This window comes from Leptopilina heterotoma, unplaced genomic scaffold, assembly GCF_015476425.1.
Source record: "Leptopilina heterotoma isolate Lh14 unplaced genomic scaffold, ASM1547642v1 Lhet_278, whole genome shotgun sequence".
Classification (NCBI taxonomy): domain Eukaryota; kingdom Metazoa; phylum Arthropoda; class Insecta; order Hymenoptera; family Figitidae; genus Leptopilina; species Leptopilina heterotoma.
This window is the reverse complement of record NW_025110986.1, coordinates 1,667,680-1,685,441: the sequence shown is the minus strand read 5'-3', so window position 1 is coordinate 1,685,441 and position 17,762 is coordinate 1,667,680. Positions and strand designations below refer to the sequence as shown.

At 29.7% G+C, this 17,762-nt stretch overlaps 1 protein-coding gene across 1 annotated transcript in view; it reads right to left on the bottom strand.

The window, feature by feature from the left end:
* The window catches only part of LOC122504102, a 215,861-nt gene that overhangs the window by 182,386 nt on the left and 15,713 nt on the right, over positions 1 to 17,762 (bottom strand). The window contains exons 3-8 of the mRNA XM_043614999.1: positions 16,777 to 16,986; positions 13,393 to 13,636; positions 12,792 to 12,875; positions 10,951 to 11,076; positions 10,707 to 10,847; positions 10,310 to 10,433 (exon numbers count right to left, since the gene is read on the bottom strand). Coding sequence (XP_043470934.1) covers positions 10,310 to 10,433; positions 10,707 to 10,847; positions 10,951 to 11,076; positions 12,792 to 12,875; positions 13,393 to 13,636; positions 16,777 to 16,985 — 928 coding nt within the window. The 5' untranslated portion in view covers position 16,986. The remainder of the gene's footprint in view (positions 1 to 10,309; positions 10,434 to 10,706; positions 10,848 to 10,950; positions 11,077 to 12,791; positions 12,876 to 13,392; positions 13,637 to 16,776; positions 16,987 to 17,762) is intronic.

Sequence of the window (17,762 nt, the reverse complement as noted above, 5' to 3'; positions counted from 1 at the left end):
TGTTCGTCCCTCCCCCCTCATTTAATCCGCAGAGTCAGAGAGATGGAAGGAGTAGTAAAGGATCGTATCATTTAAACGGGTACTAGGCGCGATGTCATCAGTCGGCACGTCGCGCCAGTGTTTGTACGACGATTTCCAGCATTTATCACATGATTTAGAACCGGATGAAGCAAGCGATGGCGATAAAAAATTGTCTCGAATACCACCGTGTCCACGAATAATTGTTTCACTATTTTCAGTGCCTATCCCCGCTTTAGTCGATACTGGCAGTCAAATTACTGCAATTTCTGAAAATTTGTATAAATATTTATCAATGCATGGCCATTTAAATGAGTTGCCCGTATCGAATGTATCGTTATATACAGCTATAGGGAAATCACCCACGAATATAAAGAAGCAGGTAATGCAAGAAGTTTTTCTTGGAAATAATCGATTTTCCTCTTGTTTCTTGGTTGTTCCTAAACTCTCAAATGGAATTATTCTAGGGAATGATTGGTTATTGGCAAATGGTGTTGTTATCGATTATGAAAAAGGTTCTATTGTTGTTCAGGGGGTTCAAATGCCCGCTGATGTTCTTCAATTTAACACTGGTCCATCTGTTGGTTTAATGTGTTCAGATTCTGAGGATGATATTGCTTATATTCAGACTGTAGAATTTACGAAAGAAAGAAATAAAAATAATGGTGTTATTGAATCTCAAGAAAATAAAATTTTTAATAATAATGAATTTATAAAATATGATATTTTCAAGGATAATGATTTTACTTTGAATAATTTGTTTGTTGAAGATAAATCTCAATTTTATGTGAAAAATAAATTGATTAAAAACATTTTCATTGATAGTGTGGAAACTAATTATTTTGTTGATGATTGTCAGGGCGATGATTCATGTCACATTAATAATATTGATCTTCATTCTGATAAAGAATTAAATGATCCTAATATTTTTATTAAAAAATTAACGGGTCTTATGGAAAGCATTCCTCATTTGTCTGATAGGGAACGAAAGGAATTTGTAAACAGAATGTCTAGATTTGAGAAACTCTTTACCCCAAAGAATGAAAGTGCGGACACTTTCTATTATGAATTAAAAATAAAGGAACACAAATCATTTGTTAGGAAACATTATCCAGTACCGATGACGCATAGGGTATCAGTGGGGGGAAAATTGGAGGAAATGGAAAAAGTCAAGATAATCGAGAGGTGTGATAGTTGTTATTGTAATCCTTTGCGGATTGTTGTAAAAAAGATGGTTCGATTAGGGTATGCCTCGATGCTCGATATATAAATGAAATCATTGAGGATGATCACGAATGCCCACCATTGATTAATGAATTATTGCAAAAATTTTATGGGACGACGTACATGACTACTGCTGACCTTGAAACGGGATACTGGCAGATACCGTTACATCCTAATAGTCGAAAATACACGGCATTTTTGCATGACTCTAAGATGTATCAGTTCTGCCGTGTGCCCTTTGGGTTGAAAACAGCTGGGTCGGCGTTCATTCGTGCTATAAATTTCGCTCTTGGTAATCAGTTCAATGATGTGTTGACTGTATACATCGATGATTTCTTGATCGCTACCCGCGGTTCATTTAAGGGGTAACACTACCCTAGAGTCAGAAAAAGAGACCTATATCTTTGATGATTTGTTTTGAGAAAATGGAAACTAGAATAGGATTTCTTTTTGGAGGGTTTATTAAATACATATTGAAGAGTAGAAAAAAAATTTTTATTAAAAATTTTATAACAAAATGGCGGCGGTAAATTGCATAGGAAAAATCGACTATTTTTTTCTTTACCAAAACGGCCGGAAAGGTTTCTTGAAAAGTTTAAGTCCTGGAACAGAAAACAAAGAAATTTTATAATCTATATAATATAAACTTGAAAAGTACATAGGAGTTTTTTTTATATCAATTTTTGTAGAAATGGTGCTCTTTTTTAGTAAAATAATCAATTTTTCGACAAAAAATAAAAAGTAAATTGTTTATAAAAATTAAAGTTTACATCCAATTAAAAAAATCCTATGTACTTTTCAAGTTTATATTATATAGATTATAAAATTTCTTTGTTTTGTGTTTTAGGACTTAAACTGTTCAAGAAACCTTTCCGGCCGTAAACAAAATAGTCGATTTTTACTATGAAATTTACCGCAGCCATTTTGTTATAAAATTTTTAATAAAATTTGTTTTTCTACTCTTCAATATGTATTTAATAAACCTTCCAAAAAGAAATCCTATTCTAGTTTCCATTTTCTCAAAACAAATCATCAAAAATATAGGTCTCTTTTTCTGACTCTAGGGTAGTGTTACCCCTTAATGATCATTTGAACGGGCTCGAATCCGCTTTTGAAATTTTGCAGAATAAAAATTTTACCTTGAAGCTCGATAAATCCCTGTTTTGTCAAAAGAAAATAAAATTTTTAGGTCATGAGTTGTCAACAACCGGAATTCGACCCTTATCTGATAAACTCGATATAATTAAAAATTTTCAAAAACCAAAAAATGTACATGAATTACAGCAATTCCTTGGAATATGCACTTATTATCGTAACTTTACTGCATGTCATTCGAATCTTATGGAACCCTTTCGAGATCTTCTAAAGGCCAAACGATCATGGAATTGGGATGAATCTCATGATTTGGCATTCCAGAAAATGAAATCGGCGTTCGTTAGATGTGTTGAACTTGGTCATCATATTTCAAATGCTAAATATATCCTACAAACTGATGCGTCAGATACCGGAGTGAGTGGAATCTTGTACCAGTATGATAGTGATGGAAATCCTCGAATCGCGTCCTTGGTGAGTCGTTGTCTCAGCGTTGCTGAACTGAATTATACGACGACCGAAGAAGAGCTTTTGGCCATCGTGTATTCGGTCACAAAGTTGCGAGTATGTCTCCTCGGTCGCGAGTTCGAAATCATCACTCATCATAAGGGGTTGATTTTTTTAAAATCAACTGCTTATCTGAGTGCAGGATTGATTCGATGGTGCCTGATTCTTCAACAGTATCATTTTACAATATCATACTGTAAAGGTAGCGATAATATTATAGCAGATTTTTTCAGCAGAAATCCAAGGGGGATTTTTGAGGATCATTCAAGTAATATTTTGTCGATAGATGTTTTGTCAATAGAAAATCAACCCGATCAAATCCATTGTTGGTCGAATGAAATCGATATGGGTCAAAATCTTACAAATTCTCTAAAGAATTTGTCGGTATTACAAAAAGAGGATGACGCATGCAAATTAATTTTTGAACGAATTTCGAAGGGGGATAATCTCGAGTTTTATGTGATAGAGAAAGGTATTTTATTTCGGAGGGATAAGTTTTTGCAATTGTGGCAAGTTGTAATTCCTGCTTTTATAACAGATAAATTGATAGAACGAGTCCATACGATTTTAGGGCATCCTGGGGTTTATAAAACAATGATGTACCTGAGACAATATTATTATTGGAAGAACATGAATAGGCAAATAAAAAATTTCGTATTGACTTGCGACTTATGTCAGCGTGTAAAAAACCTAATATTAAAATGGAGGGGAAATTTCGTCTGGTTGAATCTTCTGAACCAGGTGACCTTGTATGCGTTGATTTTTTTGGCCCTTTGCCTCGGTCTACAGGAGGGTTGCAATTCATTTTTGTAGTAATGGACGTTTTTTCGAAGTATATTAAGTTATATCCCATAAAAAAGGAAAACACGAAAATCGTTCTTAAAAAATTATTTGACCTGTACTTTCCAGAAATGGGGAAGCCAAAGCGCATCCTGGCTGACCATGGATCTCAGTTTACGTCCCCAAAGTGGTTTGAACAATTGCGAGAGGCGGATATTAAAGTGATATACTCCTCTATAAGACATCCTCAAGGCAATCCTGTTGAAAGGGTGATGAGGGAGTTGGGACGGTTGTTCAGGACGTTGTGTTCGGACCGGCACACTCGCTGGGGTAGACATGTAAGCGATATTGAATTTTTTTTTAATATCACTGCGCATCACAGTACCGGATTTTCGCCTTTCGAGTTGCAATTTGGGGTAAAACCTGTTGATTTAATTGAGAGGATTGTAAGCTTTCCAAATAATGAATTGTTGTCTAAAGACGCAAAAATTTTATTGGCTAGGGATCGAATAAATAAAAATTATAAGAAACGTGCTCGAACTCAGAAGACAACCTCCAATGTAGATTTGAAGGAGGGCGATTTAGTTTTGTTGCACATTCCTAAGCAATCGGACGCATTGAAGAGAGTGACAAGGAAATTTATCCACTTATATTATGGTCCCTATAAAATTTTAAAGGACTATAAAAACAATTCCTATCAATTATGTTCACCCGAAGAATCGAGTAAGATAATCGGAACATATAATAGATGCAATTTGAAAAAATATCGATCGCCGAAATAAGCGTGAGATTTTAAATCATGAATTCGTCACATTATTCTCAAGTTTATAAATAAGAACAATTTTAATTTTAAAATAATTCTTAAAAGGCCGATAAATTGAAAATGTTATGTTGAGGTAATCTATGAAAATTTTGTTGAATTGCATCTAAAGAAAATGTTAGTGAGTTGTATTGTTGATTGTAAAATTAGGATGTGAATGTTTTAAAATTATGTAATTACTTTCGACGTTACTATGTCTAGTCAAAAGCAAAGGGGGATAATGAAGCATGACAATATTTATACAATGGTGTGTTTGACAATGTGGGTACGGCGAATGAGTATGTGGGAGAATTTTGTAAGAGAGTGACGTCTCAAAGAATGCGCGATATCCCGAAAATTTTATTACTGCTCATGACGTAATTAAATTGGTAGGGATGTCTCTGAAAATGTAATCGCGTCGTTGAGAGTCACGCAAATCATTTTATATATATATATGGTCTCTGGAGTTCTGGCCACGCTACGTATCTCGCCGAGAAATCGCAGGTATCATTATTGTAGAAGATTGAGTTGTGGTGTTTATTCTCTAATTAAATTTATAATCATATCATTGTTTATTTTATATAAAAATCGCAGTGTGGCGAATTTAGAGGGCCAGAAGCAAATGGGAATAAAAGAAGTCGTTGGCGAGGATATTCATCACGACGCATGCTGACACGTGCTGAGGAATTTCCTTAATATATTGAATCGATGCAGTTGTTCTTGAGGTGCACTCATAAAGATCGATAAAAGAGGATACTGGATTCATTTGGATTCTCTCAGCATCATCTTACATATCTTTCGACAATACGCCAGCTTCTTTTTCCCACTGCCTCTTTTTCCAGAGACGATCTTAAATTACACCGCTCGTCAATTTGGTCTGTAATCAAATTTATCTTTTTTCTTTTATTTATCAAATTTTCAAATACTGATTCGAATGTTATTAACATTTTATAATTGTTCGTTCGTCATGCTGAGAATTTTTATTTTTATATATTTGTATGTGTGTGCGAATATTGAGGAGTGAAGTGACGTCACGTGTGATAAAGTTTTCGATATATTTTATATTTATATTCGTTTTTTCAATTTAATCTCTTTTATTGTTATTTGTAAAGAAAATTCATGATTAATTATACATGACGGAATTAATCGGGTCATTTGAGATTTATTTCTTTCTGATTAACAATATATACATGATCTCGAAACTAAAATTTAATATTTTATTTATTTAATTTTATCCCCTTGTCTCGTTAATAAACTAACTGTTACAAACTGCGAGCTTGAGGCAGCGAGCTCTAGCAGCATTCATGTAAAGCCTGCAGCCTCCCCAAAATTCTTTCAGTGCAGTTTAACAGTTTCTTATCAGCTTAGGATTTCTTTCGTATAAAATTAATTAAAAAAATTAAAAATTAAAAAAATTAAATAAGGAAATATTAAAAAGTATAAAAAAATGTTACCAACTCTAATTAAAGTTGATACCAGTTTAACAGTTTTTTAAAAGTTATCGAAAACTCTACAAAAATATACAATGTGGAATATTTGCAAAAATTCAGTAGGGAAATTCTTTACGGAATTCCATACGGAATTTCAGCAGAGTGGTTTTCGTTGAATCGTTTCACGTGGGAAATTATTCAGTTCAAATAAAATTTTTATTAAAAATAAATAAATCAACCTAGTTGGCTCTGAGACGTTTATTTAACCCAAGTAAAATATATTTGGTTCAAATAAAATTTTTCTTTGGGTATAAAATTAAATTTAACAAATAAATTAGTTATTATTAACTATTTCGTTAGTAAAATATTACTATTTAAATTAGTGACTAGCTTTTTACTATCAAATTATTTATTTTTAACTAATTCAAATTTAGATAGGTAGATGAATTAAAAATTGCGTTTAGTACAAATTGTAGTAAACAATACTAATTGTGCACCATAAAAATTCATTTTAGTATAAATTTAAAATAAATAACATCCGGTTAAATAAGATTTCTCAGAAATAGGAATTTTGTTAAATGAGATTTTAGTTTAATAAATGCAGTTAACTGGATTTTTTGCCAAATAAAAGATTAGATTTAAAAAAGTAAGTTTGAATGAAAATTCTTTTCAAAAATTTAAATTTCTATCAGACTTAATAAATAAATTAACCTTCTGAAACTTACCTTAGTCGAAATTTAAGTTCTACTTAACATCTACATGACTCCTACTAAGATTCTCTCTAATCTTAGAGAATTCTCTAAGATTAGAGAGAATCTAAGTAGGAGTTATGAAATTTTATATACTTAAGGAAATGTTACGTAGGACTATAATAGTGTTGGAAAATCTTTTGAGCAGTAGAGTAGTACTAGATAGTACCAAGCAGTACTAAATAAGAACTGGCATTGGCGCTGTTGCGTTGAGCCAATAGTTTTTTTTCTCAGTGTAGAAATAAAAAAAAGTTGAAGTTGTAACAAATAAACTATTTATTATTTTTAAAAATTTTTCTTCTAACTATTAAAGAACTTGTTTTAAAAGAAGTTTTATGTTTAATAGATCATTTTTCTGAGTGTATATTTCGTGTTGTCTTGAGAATAAAAAAAGATAAAATTCAATCCCACACCCCTTTTTCCCCGTGTTTTTAAGGGATGTACATATTCTCAGCGTTCAATTATAACCCTTTTGCATTCTCTATATACCGCTTTCGTTAATTCCAACTCTCTCTTCAAAATGAATAAAACATAAAGCGAATTAGCGAAGAATTCCTTCTTTCTTGCTAAATGCGAGGCTACATGTCATTATGAATGTACATTATTTTGTTATAATATATAACTCTCTCTCTCTCTCTCTCTCTCTCTCTCTCTCTCTCTCTCTCTATATATATATATATATATATATATATATATATATATATATATATGAGTCCCTGAAGGTTGAAAAATTAATTTAAAAAAAAAATTTGTTTAAATTACTTCTGAATAGGAAATTTTATTGCGCATCTTTTTTCTTGTATAAAAATTTTTCGTATCTATTAAGGTATTAGAAGAAAAAGGCAAAAAACTAATTTTTTTATGAAATAACATTTCATTCATTTTTTCTCCTCAACTCGTTCTAAAATGAAAAGTTATTAATATTTTTCATGAAATTCACGAAAGTTATAGTTTATGCTATCCTTTTGGTGAAAAATATTAAAAATTATAAATTTTTGAATTTAAAAAACAATTATTAATAATTTCTTTAATCAATGTTCAACTAATGCTTGATAATTTTCAAACGCTTCGTTTATCCAGGAAATTTTTACGGAGAACAAACTTCCAGTGAATGAAATGTTTATAGATATATAAATAAGTTTTCTATAAAGTTTGATTTCAATTCCATTAGCCGTTTACGAAATATTATCAATAATATTTTCGCGGCGCTACGAACGTAAACACAGTACTCTGAGGTTAACGTATATACTACTTTTTTCATTATAATTTTTAACAAATTACTTGTATTTTATTTAAAATATAAAAATAGATATATTTTTTATAAAGGCAAAGTAATTTAATAAGTTTTGATTACTGAATAAAATGTAAACATTTATTAAAATAAATATAAAATAACATTAATTATTACATTAGATTTAAATAATCTTTTAAAATAAAAGCTTGTAAACATTTAATATTGTTATAAATAAATATGTCACAATTATGAAGTATTAACATCTTTTTAAATAAATTTTTTTCAATAATATAAAACATATATTGAAAAAGGAATTAATCTATCAAACGAGGATACTATAGTAGAGTGGTGCTAAGCGTTAACCTCAGAGTACTGTGTTTACGTTCGTAGCGCCGCGAAAATATTATTGATAATATTATATATATATATATATATATATATATATGTGACTGTCCACGAGAGAACAGGGCTTAGCTCTAAAAAATCAATTTTGAGTTTTTATGCTAATCGATAGATATTATATTGCTTTTTCAAATGCAAAAATCAAAAGTTGTAAATTGTCAATTACTTTTGACAATACAACGTTTTAAAGATGTTATATTGTATGCATTCCTTCGTTCTGCTTCTACTTCAATCACTCGCCCTGTGAAAGCTAAGCCCTGTTTTCTCGTGGACAGTCACATATATACAAAAAAGATGGGGGAATTATATTAAAGAAAAAAGAAAAATGTGCGTGAACAAAACACGCGCCACGGTTTTATTTTGCATATTTTGGCACGAGACCAAAAGAGGTGCTTGGACTAAGAAAACCTTCACAAGGGTTAAATAAGGTAATGAAGTAGGTGGAGAAGAAAAGGGGGTGAGTTTGGATCGCATGCGTCTCAGAGAGAAATGATAACAATCACGAGGAGAGTCCTGACCATTCGATCGATATCCATGTGGTGACTGAACTGGACTCCCTTTTTTATTTCCTCATACTTTCTTTTACAACTCTCAGTACAGTTTTGACTCATTTCGATTTTAAGTATCAGCACTGATTTAAAGGGCGAGATAAGGAAAATGTCCATTTCAAAGTATCAGGGTCGTAGGGTAAATTATATACATGTGTAATTTTTCAGTAGTCTGGAGATTTTACTTGTACTTTATCACTTAAATCGATCGTCGCGCTTTAAAACTCTTGTACCCTTCTTTATCCTATATACTTTAAAAAGTAAACAACAATTTGTCTACTAAATGTCATTTTTTATTATCATTTATTATATACGCTAATCCTAGATAACAATTAAATTTCACAAGGAAAAAAAATATTCCGAAGGCATCAAATATTCCAGTTACCTTCCTGGAATATCCCACTGAAAAAATTCAAAAATATTCTAAAGAAATATTCAATATAGGGTAAGTTCGGGGGAGATGACCAATTCAAATAATAAAATTGTAGGTAGAATCATTAATTTTTTTTGCATGGTCCCAAAAAAATTTGAGAAATTCAGATTTCTTATTGTTACATTTATATTTTTTTTAAAAATTTTTAATTTCATTGAGTAGTAAATAACCTACGCTTTGATATAAACAAAAAATTAAGGGAGAAATTATTTTATTTGTTTAATATATTTTGATGTTTACTTCTGTCATATATTATTGGGTAAGATGGCCATAAGTGACTTTTACTTAAATTTTTTATGTTAATTTTAGATATTCAAGAAATATTATAGAAAAACAAATTTAAAAACCTTTGATAACAAAATAATTGATCGAATTGACACCAGAGATGAAGATCTATTCGTAGGTTGTGCTGAAAGTTACAACCAAACGACATTGATTGAGGATAATAATCGACACTTTTGGCTACATGAAAACTGCACTTAATTGCATTAAGAATGTTCAAAATGCGATAAGAAAAAGAGGAAAGTTATGTGAACGATTAAAAATTAAGTTTAAGCTAAAAGCCAAAAATTATAAGTATTGGACATCTTTTTTCCGGTCAAATTTTGGATTTTTTGTTTTTCAATATTGCACTTTAAATTTTTAGAAAATCAATTATTATTACCTAAAATATAAACAAAATCTAACTAAATGGACAAAAGTTATTCGTTTTTTTAAAAAAATGTACTTTAATGTTTAATGCCCGTTAAAATTAACAATTTTAAAAATTTTTTTAAATCTTTATTTCCTACAATCTTCTGTCATAAAACACTGCATTTATACCAAGTTTCACAAAAATTGAAAGACCCATGACCAACTTTGATTTTTTTGAGAAAATTTGACCCTACATTATTCTAAAGGTTTGGACATTTTAATATTCCTAAAATATGGTTGGAATATTCCAATATAAAATTTCATGGAATGTGAATTGAAGATTTCATGCTATTTGGCTGTATTATAACAAGCGTTAAATAGCGAAAAATATTTTTCTAATATTTTCATTTTTCAATTTATTATAAAAAATTGATTTAAGAAAGAATTTTATCAAACTCACCTGTGCTTTCCGAAATGTTAAAGAATGTAACAAAAGGATTGTTATCCGGTAGGAGACCATACGTTATTTCTCTGGGAACTCCTTTATCACCATCTTCAGCGTGAACTCTTAAGACAACATCGCCCTTTAAGACAACATAAAATACAACAATAAAATAAGCAATTTTTATCACCAATAAGAATATATTGTACTTTCTAATTTTATATGGGTATAGAAAGAAAATATTTTGCTTATAATTTTTTGTGAAAGAAAATATAGTTTTATTTATAAATTTAATAAAAAAAGAAATAAATTTTTGTTTACAATTTTTATGATATAAAAAAAATTATTTCATTTACAATTTTTATTAGAAAAAAATAGTTTTGTTTGTAATTGTTATGCGTAAAAAGGAACTTACCGGTTTTACGGTGTTATTAATTTTTGTTAATGGCGGTGCAAGTGTAAAAATTGGAGGGACATCCTGAACGTCCTTGACAACGACAACGACCTTCAAACCGGCAATGTTACGTGTATCCTTTCCTAATTCAGTGTATGCATCCTAAATGGAAAAATGCAATTAATTTTTTTTCGAGGGTTGTTTCTTTTAATTAGCAATTCTTCTCCATTGTTTGTAATGTCCTGGTTAAATAAATGTCACGTACCGTTGCGTACAGTGTGAGGGTGAACATGGATTGAGTTTCAAAATCCAATTCTCCGATAAGCGTAATTACCCCTCGCGTAGTGGCTGCGGTTTGTCGTTGTATGATTTTAAACAAGCCTTTTGGTTCCTAAAATTATAAAATTCATTTTCCAAATTTAAATATTCCCCGAAGTGAAATTTCCCTCATGGAACGAAATATTTGTTTTTAATATTAAAATTAATTAATAAGGATTATTTATAATAATTAATGAAAACGAATTACTAATTAATTTTAAAAAACCCAATCACGCGGAACATATAATATTACTATGGAATATTTCTGTAATATTCCGATGGAATATTTCTATAATAATCCGATGTAATATTTATATAATATTACGATGGAATATTTATATAATATTCTGTTAGAATATTTCTATAATACTTTAATGTAATATTTTTACTAATATTGCATTATATTCTTTATTATTCTACTAATATTCCTAACTTGTAGATGGAATATTTCACTGAAACATTAGAAATATTCCTAAGGAATATTTTATCTACATTTTACGAATATTAAAATTTTCAACCCTTGGAATAATGTAGAAATATTTCCATAATATTTTGATGGAATATTCCAGAAGCATATTCTGAATGTTCCAATAAAATATTCCAGGAATGTGAATGGAAATGGAAAGTAATATTTTATAGTTAATATTGGAATAATAAAAATACTTGAAAGTCGGAATATTTATTTGAAATAATAATAAAATATTCCATTGGAATATAATTGGAATATAGTTGCAATATTTTTTTATATTAAAATTAATTAATAACGATTATTTATAATAATTAATAAAAAATATTAATTAATTTCAGAAAACCCAATGACGCGGAATATTCAATTTACCTTACATGAATATTCCATTGGATCATTGGGAATATTCCTCTGAAATATTCTATCCACATTTTAGAAATATTAAAATCTTCAAGCTTTAGAATGTTCGTTTGGAATAATGTAGAAATATTCCATCAATATTTTCATGGAATATTCCAGAAAAATATTTCCAATGTTCAATGAAATATTTCAGGAATGTGAATTGAATTAGGAAATAAGAATATTTTATTTTTAATATTTTGAATAATAAAAATGTATTAAAAAAGGAATATTTGTTTAAAATAATAAAAGAATATTTAACTGGAATATAATTTAAATATTCCGTTGTAGATGGAATTGTTATAAATTGTAGATGGAATATTTTATTGAAACTTTCAAAATATTCCTGTAGAATAATTTATCTACATTATACGAATATTAAGATTTTTGACCTTTGGAATAAAGTAGAAATATTCTCACAATATTTTGATGGAATATTCCACAAGAATATTCCGAACGTTCCAATGAAATATTCCAGGGATGTGAATAAAAAACTTCGTGATACTGGGGAATATGTCACAGATAATTTTGCACTACTAGTGCGGAATATTCTATTAACATTTCTGGAATATTTAATTGAACCATTGGAAATATTCCACTGAAACATTAGTTGGGAGAGTTGACAATTTAAATTTAATTTTATAAAGATACAAATATTTCAAACGCACTGAATACTCCACTCACATTCCTACAATATCCAATTGGAAAATTAATTATATTCTAAAGTAATAATTTTTCATTTAAACAGTAGAAATATTAAAGAAGAAATATTTAAAATGAATCTTTCATTCTAGTATAAGGAATATTCCAATTTTAAGAAGGATAAATATGTTTAGGAAGATTCAATATAGGAAACAAAATTTATACATTAAATTAAGTAATTAATTTATTCATTAAGAAATAATTGCAAACATTTCTCGTACCAACAATTCTATGTAGACTGGTTTTCCACTCCAGGGATTTCCTCTTACTAAAATGTAATCAAGTTCTGTACCTGGCTTCGCATCCTGACAAAAAAAATCATAATTATGATTATTATCATTGTTATTTTTATTATTTTTATTATTACTAATATTATTGTGATAATTATAATGAGTATAATATTCATAATATTATATTGCAATAACGCCATTTTTTCTGTTTGCAGCAAGCGTACCCCTCGAATAATTTGTTTCTAAAAATTTGTCATCAATTCAAAAAATAAAAAACTAAAACTAACATTTTTTTTTAATTTAAAAAATACTTTTGAGAGCTCGAGAGTCTACAGAAGCAAGCTTGCGGCAAGCTTACTGTACAATCTTGCCAAGCTTGTCGCTTGGGAAATTAAAAGTTTCAAAAAAACGTTACGAATTTTTTTGATTAAAAAATAAATAAATTAAATAATTAATAAAATTAATAATTAATAACCCTTATTGACAAAAATTTTTATTTTTTGATAAAGAAAAGTGATGAGGGAGTAAACTTCCACAAATGAACAATCAATTCTAATTTTTATCGTCACGATGAATTTAAAGTGAAACTCACCTCGGGAACCATGACAAGTGATGGAATGTGTGGAAATATTTTGTCACGAGGTGTTGTGCAATTGGTGACAGAAATAGTTGCTTGCATTGAATTTAATTCACCCTTAGTATCTCTAACTCGAACAACGAAGTCGTGTAGTCTTCCGGGTATTAACCGTCTCACAAGAATCACGTTAGCCTGACACACTTTGTTGTACAAAGTGCACGGTAAATTTTCAACCCGGACAACTGGAGTTGCTGTAGCTGTAATAAAATAATTATTTTTAGACAAATTCCATTCACATCCCAATAATACGGAATATTCTATTCAAATTCCTGGAATATCCCATTAGAATATTAGGAATATTCCATCCAATTTTTAGGGAACACGGAGAAACTTTGTATACTAGTTTCTGTTAAACTCACCATGTGTTTTTAGTGAATTGACTACTAAAGTGGGGAAAAACTGCGACGGTATCAATATTTCGTAGTCTGACTATTAAACACGGAAAGAGAGTTTGAAAATTTAGTAGTCAGTTGATCAACATTTGAAATTCACGATTTCACTAAAAAAAACAATGTCAAATGTCAGTGACAGGTATTCAGAATGTCGCCACTCATACTAATAAGTAAGGAAGAAATCTATTTTACATATGTTGATTGATAACTTAATTTTAACGCAACCTAATCTAATTCGGCTAACATACAGATAAAGTAACGCACACTGTAATCGACGGAACGCATATACAATTCATATCGAGAAAATAAGTCACTGTTCTTATATACTAATCCAACAATTATATGTGGACGTCCACATGAAAAGGGCCCATTTTGGCACTATTGGAGTTATCTATATGGGCATATTCCTGTCAAAATTTGGTAAATTTTGAGTGGTCTTAGAACTTTTTTGGTTAAAAATTCGCTGAGTTACGGAATTTCAAAGTTTAGAACGCCAAAAACCTCATTTCGAGAAAAACGGAATTAAAGATTGCGATACCGCAACTAATTGTTGTATCTCATGGTTATTCTTGGAAGTTATTCAGATAAGAATTGTTTCCAGTTCAGGGAACCTTGAAGATAAAACACCAACAGGTTTTAAATTTTTAAAACCATCCCCCCTCTTAATTTTGAAAATACGAAAAATCGACAATATGGGCCCTTTTCTAAAAAGGACAGTTTTTCTATTAAAAAACCATTTTTTCACAAGATTAATGATTAAGTACAATTTTGTTGTGTCATTTAAAGAAAAAGAATAGAGATTAAACTTCCCAGTGAGAAATTGCCAATAGACTTTAATCGGTCCAATATCGGTCCAATATTGGTTGCCGTGCTGGGCGCCGATTGACTCCCAATATTGGACTAATATGGGCTGATGCTTGGGATGTAACGGGTTCGCCAAGCATCGGTTGTTAATATTGGTCTAATATTGGCCGAATATCATTGATTTTTCAATGATAGAATTTTTTTGCAGAATGGTATTTCGATTATTTCCTAATAGTTGCTGCATTTTTAAATAATTATAATTTATAAATAATAAATTATTTATTATTTACATAAATTATTAAAAATAAATAATTAAACAAATAAATATATTAAACAAAAATTATAAACATTAATTTTTTATTATTATTATTTAATTAAAAATTTATTTAAAAAAATTTTTTTCTCTTGGTTGCCAATATTCAGCCAATATTGGACCAATAATAACAACCGATGCTTGGCGAACCCGTTACATCCCAAGCATCAGCCCATATTGGTCCAATATTGGGAGCCTTTATTGGACCGATGATTGGTCTCTTGGCTCCCAATATTGGACCGATATTGGACGGGTAAGAAATTTCTCACTGGGTTATTTAAAATTTTCTTACAGCTCTATTATGAAGAAATTGACGCAATATCCAAATTTTCATTTCGACAATTACGAAAAAAAAGACTATAACATTAATATCTCTGGTTCTTCTGGGAAGTTATTCAGATAAGAATTGTTTACAGTCCAGGGTACCTAAAAGATTAAAACCCAAAAGGTTTAAAATTTTTAAAACCATCCCACCCTCTTAATTTTGAAAATACGAAAAATCGACAATATGGGCCCTTTTCTAAAAAGGACAGTTTTTCTATTATAAAACCATTTTTTTACAAGATTAATGATTAGGTACAATTTTATTGTGTCATAAATAAATTGTTATTGAACCAATCGTTTACTTCCCATTGGGAGTGGGAAGACGGTTCCGACAGTCGGAGCATAATCTGTACCGCGCCGGTTGCTTTTTCAGATCCGAATCGGTACAGACCGTCGGTACTTGCGGTCTGTACGGGCGCGGATCCCAGCCGGTTGTAAACTCCGACGTTCGTCCGACTTTTCCGCCTGGGAGTAGGCTTCCTCATTATCAAATCGTTTCCTCGTTTTTCCTTCGCAATTTTCGAAAGAGCCCTTCTTCTTATCCCCACGGAACGGAACCTGAAAGAAACTTGGAAAGGGTCGCTGACCATATGTGACGTACGCTGACAATCGAGGGGGTAATTACTAGTTAAAATGGTGTACACTCTAATACACTAAATTTTCCTGCTATTACGCGTATTATCTAGTATTATAGGGTATTACAGAACTATTACAGGGTATTACTGATTATTACAGAATATTACCTCTATATTATGTGGTATTACACTGACGTAATAATGCTCTATTACGTGGCTATTACGGGAGGAGCATACACGCTAATACACAAGTAAATAATCCCTCGCTGACAATTAATCATGCGCAAAATCATTTAAATTCTGATTTCACGAAAACCACATCTCCTCACACGCTGATTCGAAAGAAATATACAAGAGACTTGACAAAAAACGAGACAGACCTAAGATAAGAAAGAGACAAACAAACGACTCTCTAAACGCTGAAAATGCTTTTCCTACACATGGCAAATTAGGCAGAGTAAGTAACGAAACACTTCGTTACAAAGTTTTTCCGTCAAATATTCCTAAAATGTGGATGGAATATTTTAATGGAAAATTCCAGAAATGTGAATGGAATATTTCTAGTAAGTTTCGTTATTATTCAGTGGAAATTTGAACCAGCATTAGAAATTATTTTTAATAGAAAAAATTTATTATTAATAAAATTAAATAATTATTTCTATTTCACAAAATAGTTTCTACCTATTTATAATTATTAATATTAATATTTTTTTAATAACATTTATAATTTATTAAAATTATTAGGTACATATTCATTTTATTTATTTTTATTATATTTCTATTTCTATTTTATTTATTAATATTAAAGTTATTATTATTTGTAATTAATTTAAACATTTTTTTATTAATATGATATAGGATTGAAAAATATTTTTTTCTATTTAGTTGTAAATAGGAATAAATATATTGATATTCATCTTTTTTGTAAAATTTACCATAAATATCGAAAGTCAATGGAAAATCGGCATCTTGATCGGTAGCACGTAAGCGAAAAATTGTAGAATTGACTTCGGCATCGGCTGGAACTAAAACGTGTCCCATATCCGTTGAAAAGTCGAATTGCGGACGTGTTCCCTCGGACCATCCAATTATAAATCCCAAGTAGAGCCATGCTTTGAGCCATGCTTCTATCAAGGGCATTCTAAAAAAAATATTATTTTTAAATTTTGTAAAACATTATTTTTGAGGAGAATTTTGAAAAAATAATACAATTTCCACATAAGGTAGATGTAATTTATTTTTAATTTTGTTTATTTATTTGAAGAATATAAAAATTTCGTAAGCACGGTATATTTCATTTATAGGTATCTTTAGAATATTCCATACATATTCCTAGAATAGTACATTGGAATATTCTATTCATATTCGTAGAATATTCCATTGGAATATTGAGAATGTTAAAATGTCGGACCTTTGGAATGCTCTTTTGGAATAATGTAGGAATATTTCATTAAAATATTATAAAAATATGATAATTTTATCAAAAATACTGGAATAAGTATTAACTTTCTAGAATTGAAGAAAAAGTTTTAATTTTTTGTGTCCAGCAACCTTTGAAGATATTAAAAACATTTAAATATTTTTGAATTTTCCATGTTCTGCTTGGAAACCTTAAAATCAACCACAAATATTAATGCTAAACTTTTAATTTTTTCCATTTCTGACAATAAAATTGATCTTTACAGAATCTGAAATTGAATTTATTTTAAATAAGTTAAATCTTGAAAAAGTTTCATAAAATTGTTATTTATAAAATATTCAGAGAATAATTTTATTTAGAAATTAAAAAATAATGTATTTAACGATAGTTTTCGAGTCTTGAATCTTGTCTTGGTCTTGATAGTTATTGTCTCGACTCGCTTTGAACAGACAAGACGAGAAAAAAGTTCATCTTGGTCTTGGTCTTGACGATGATTG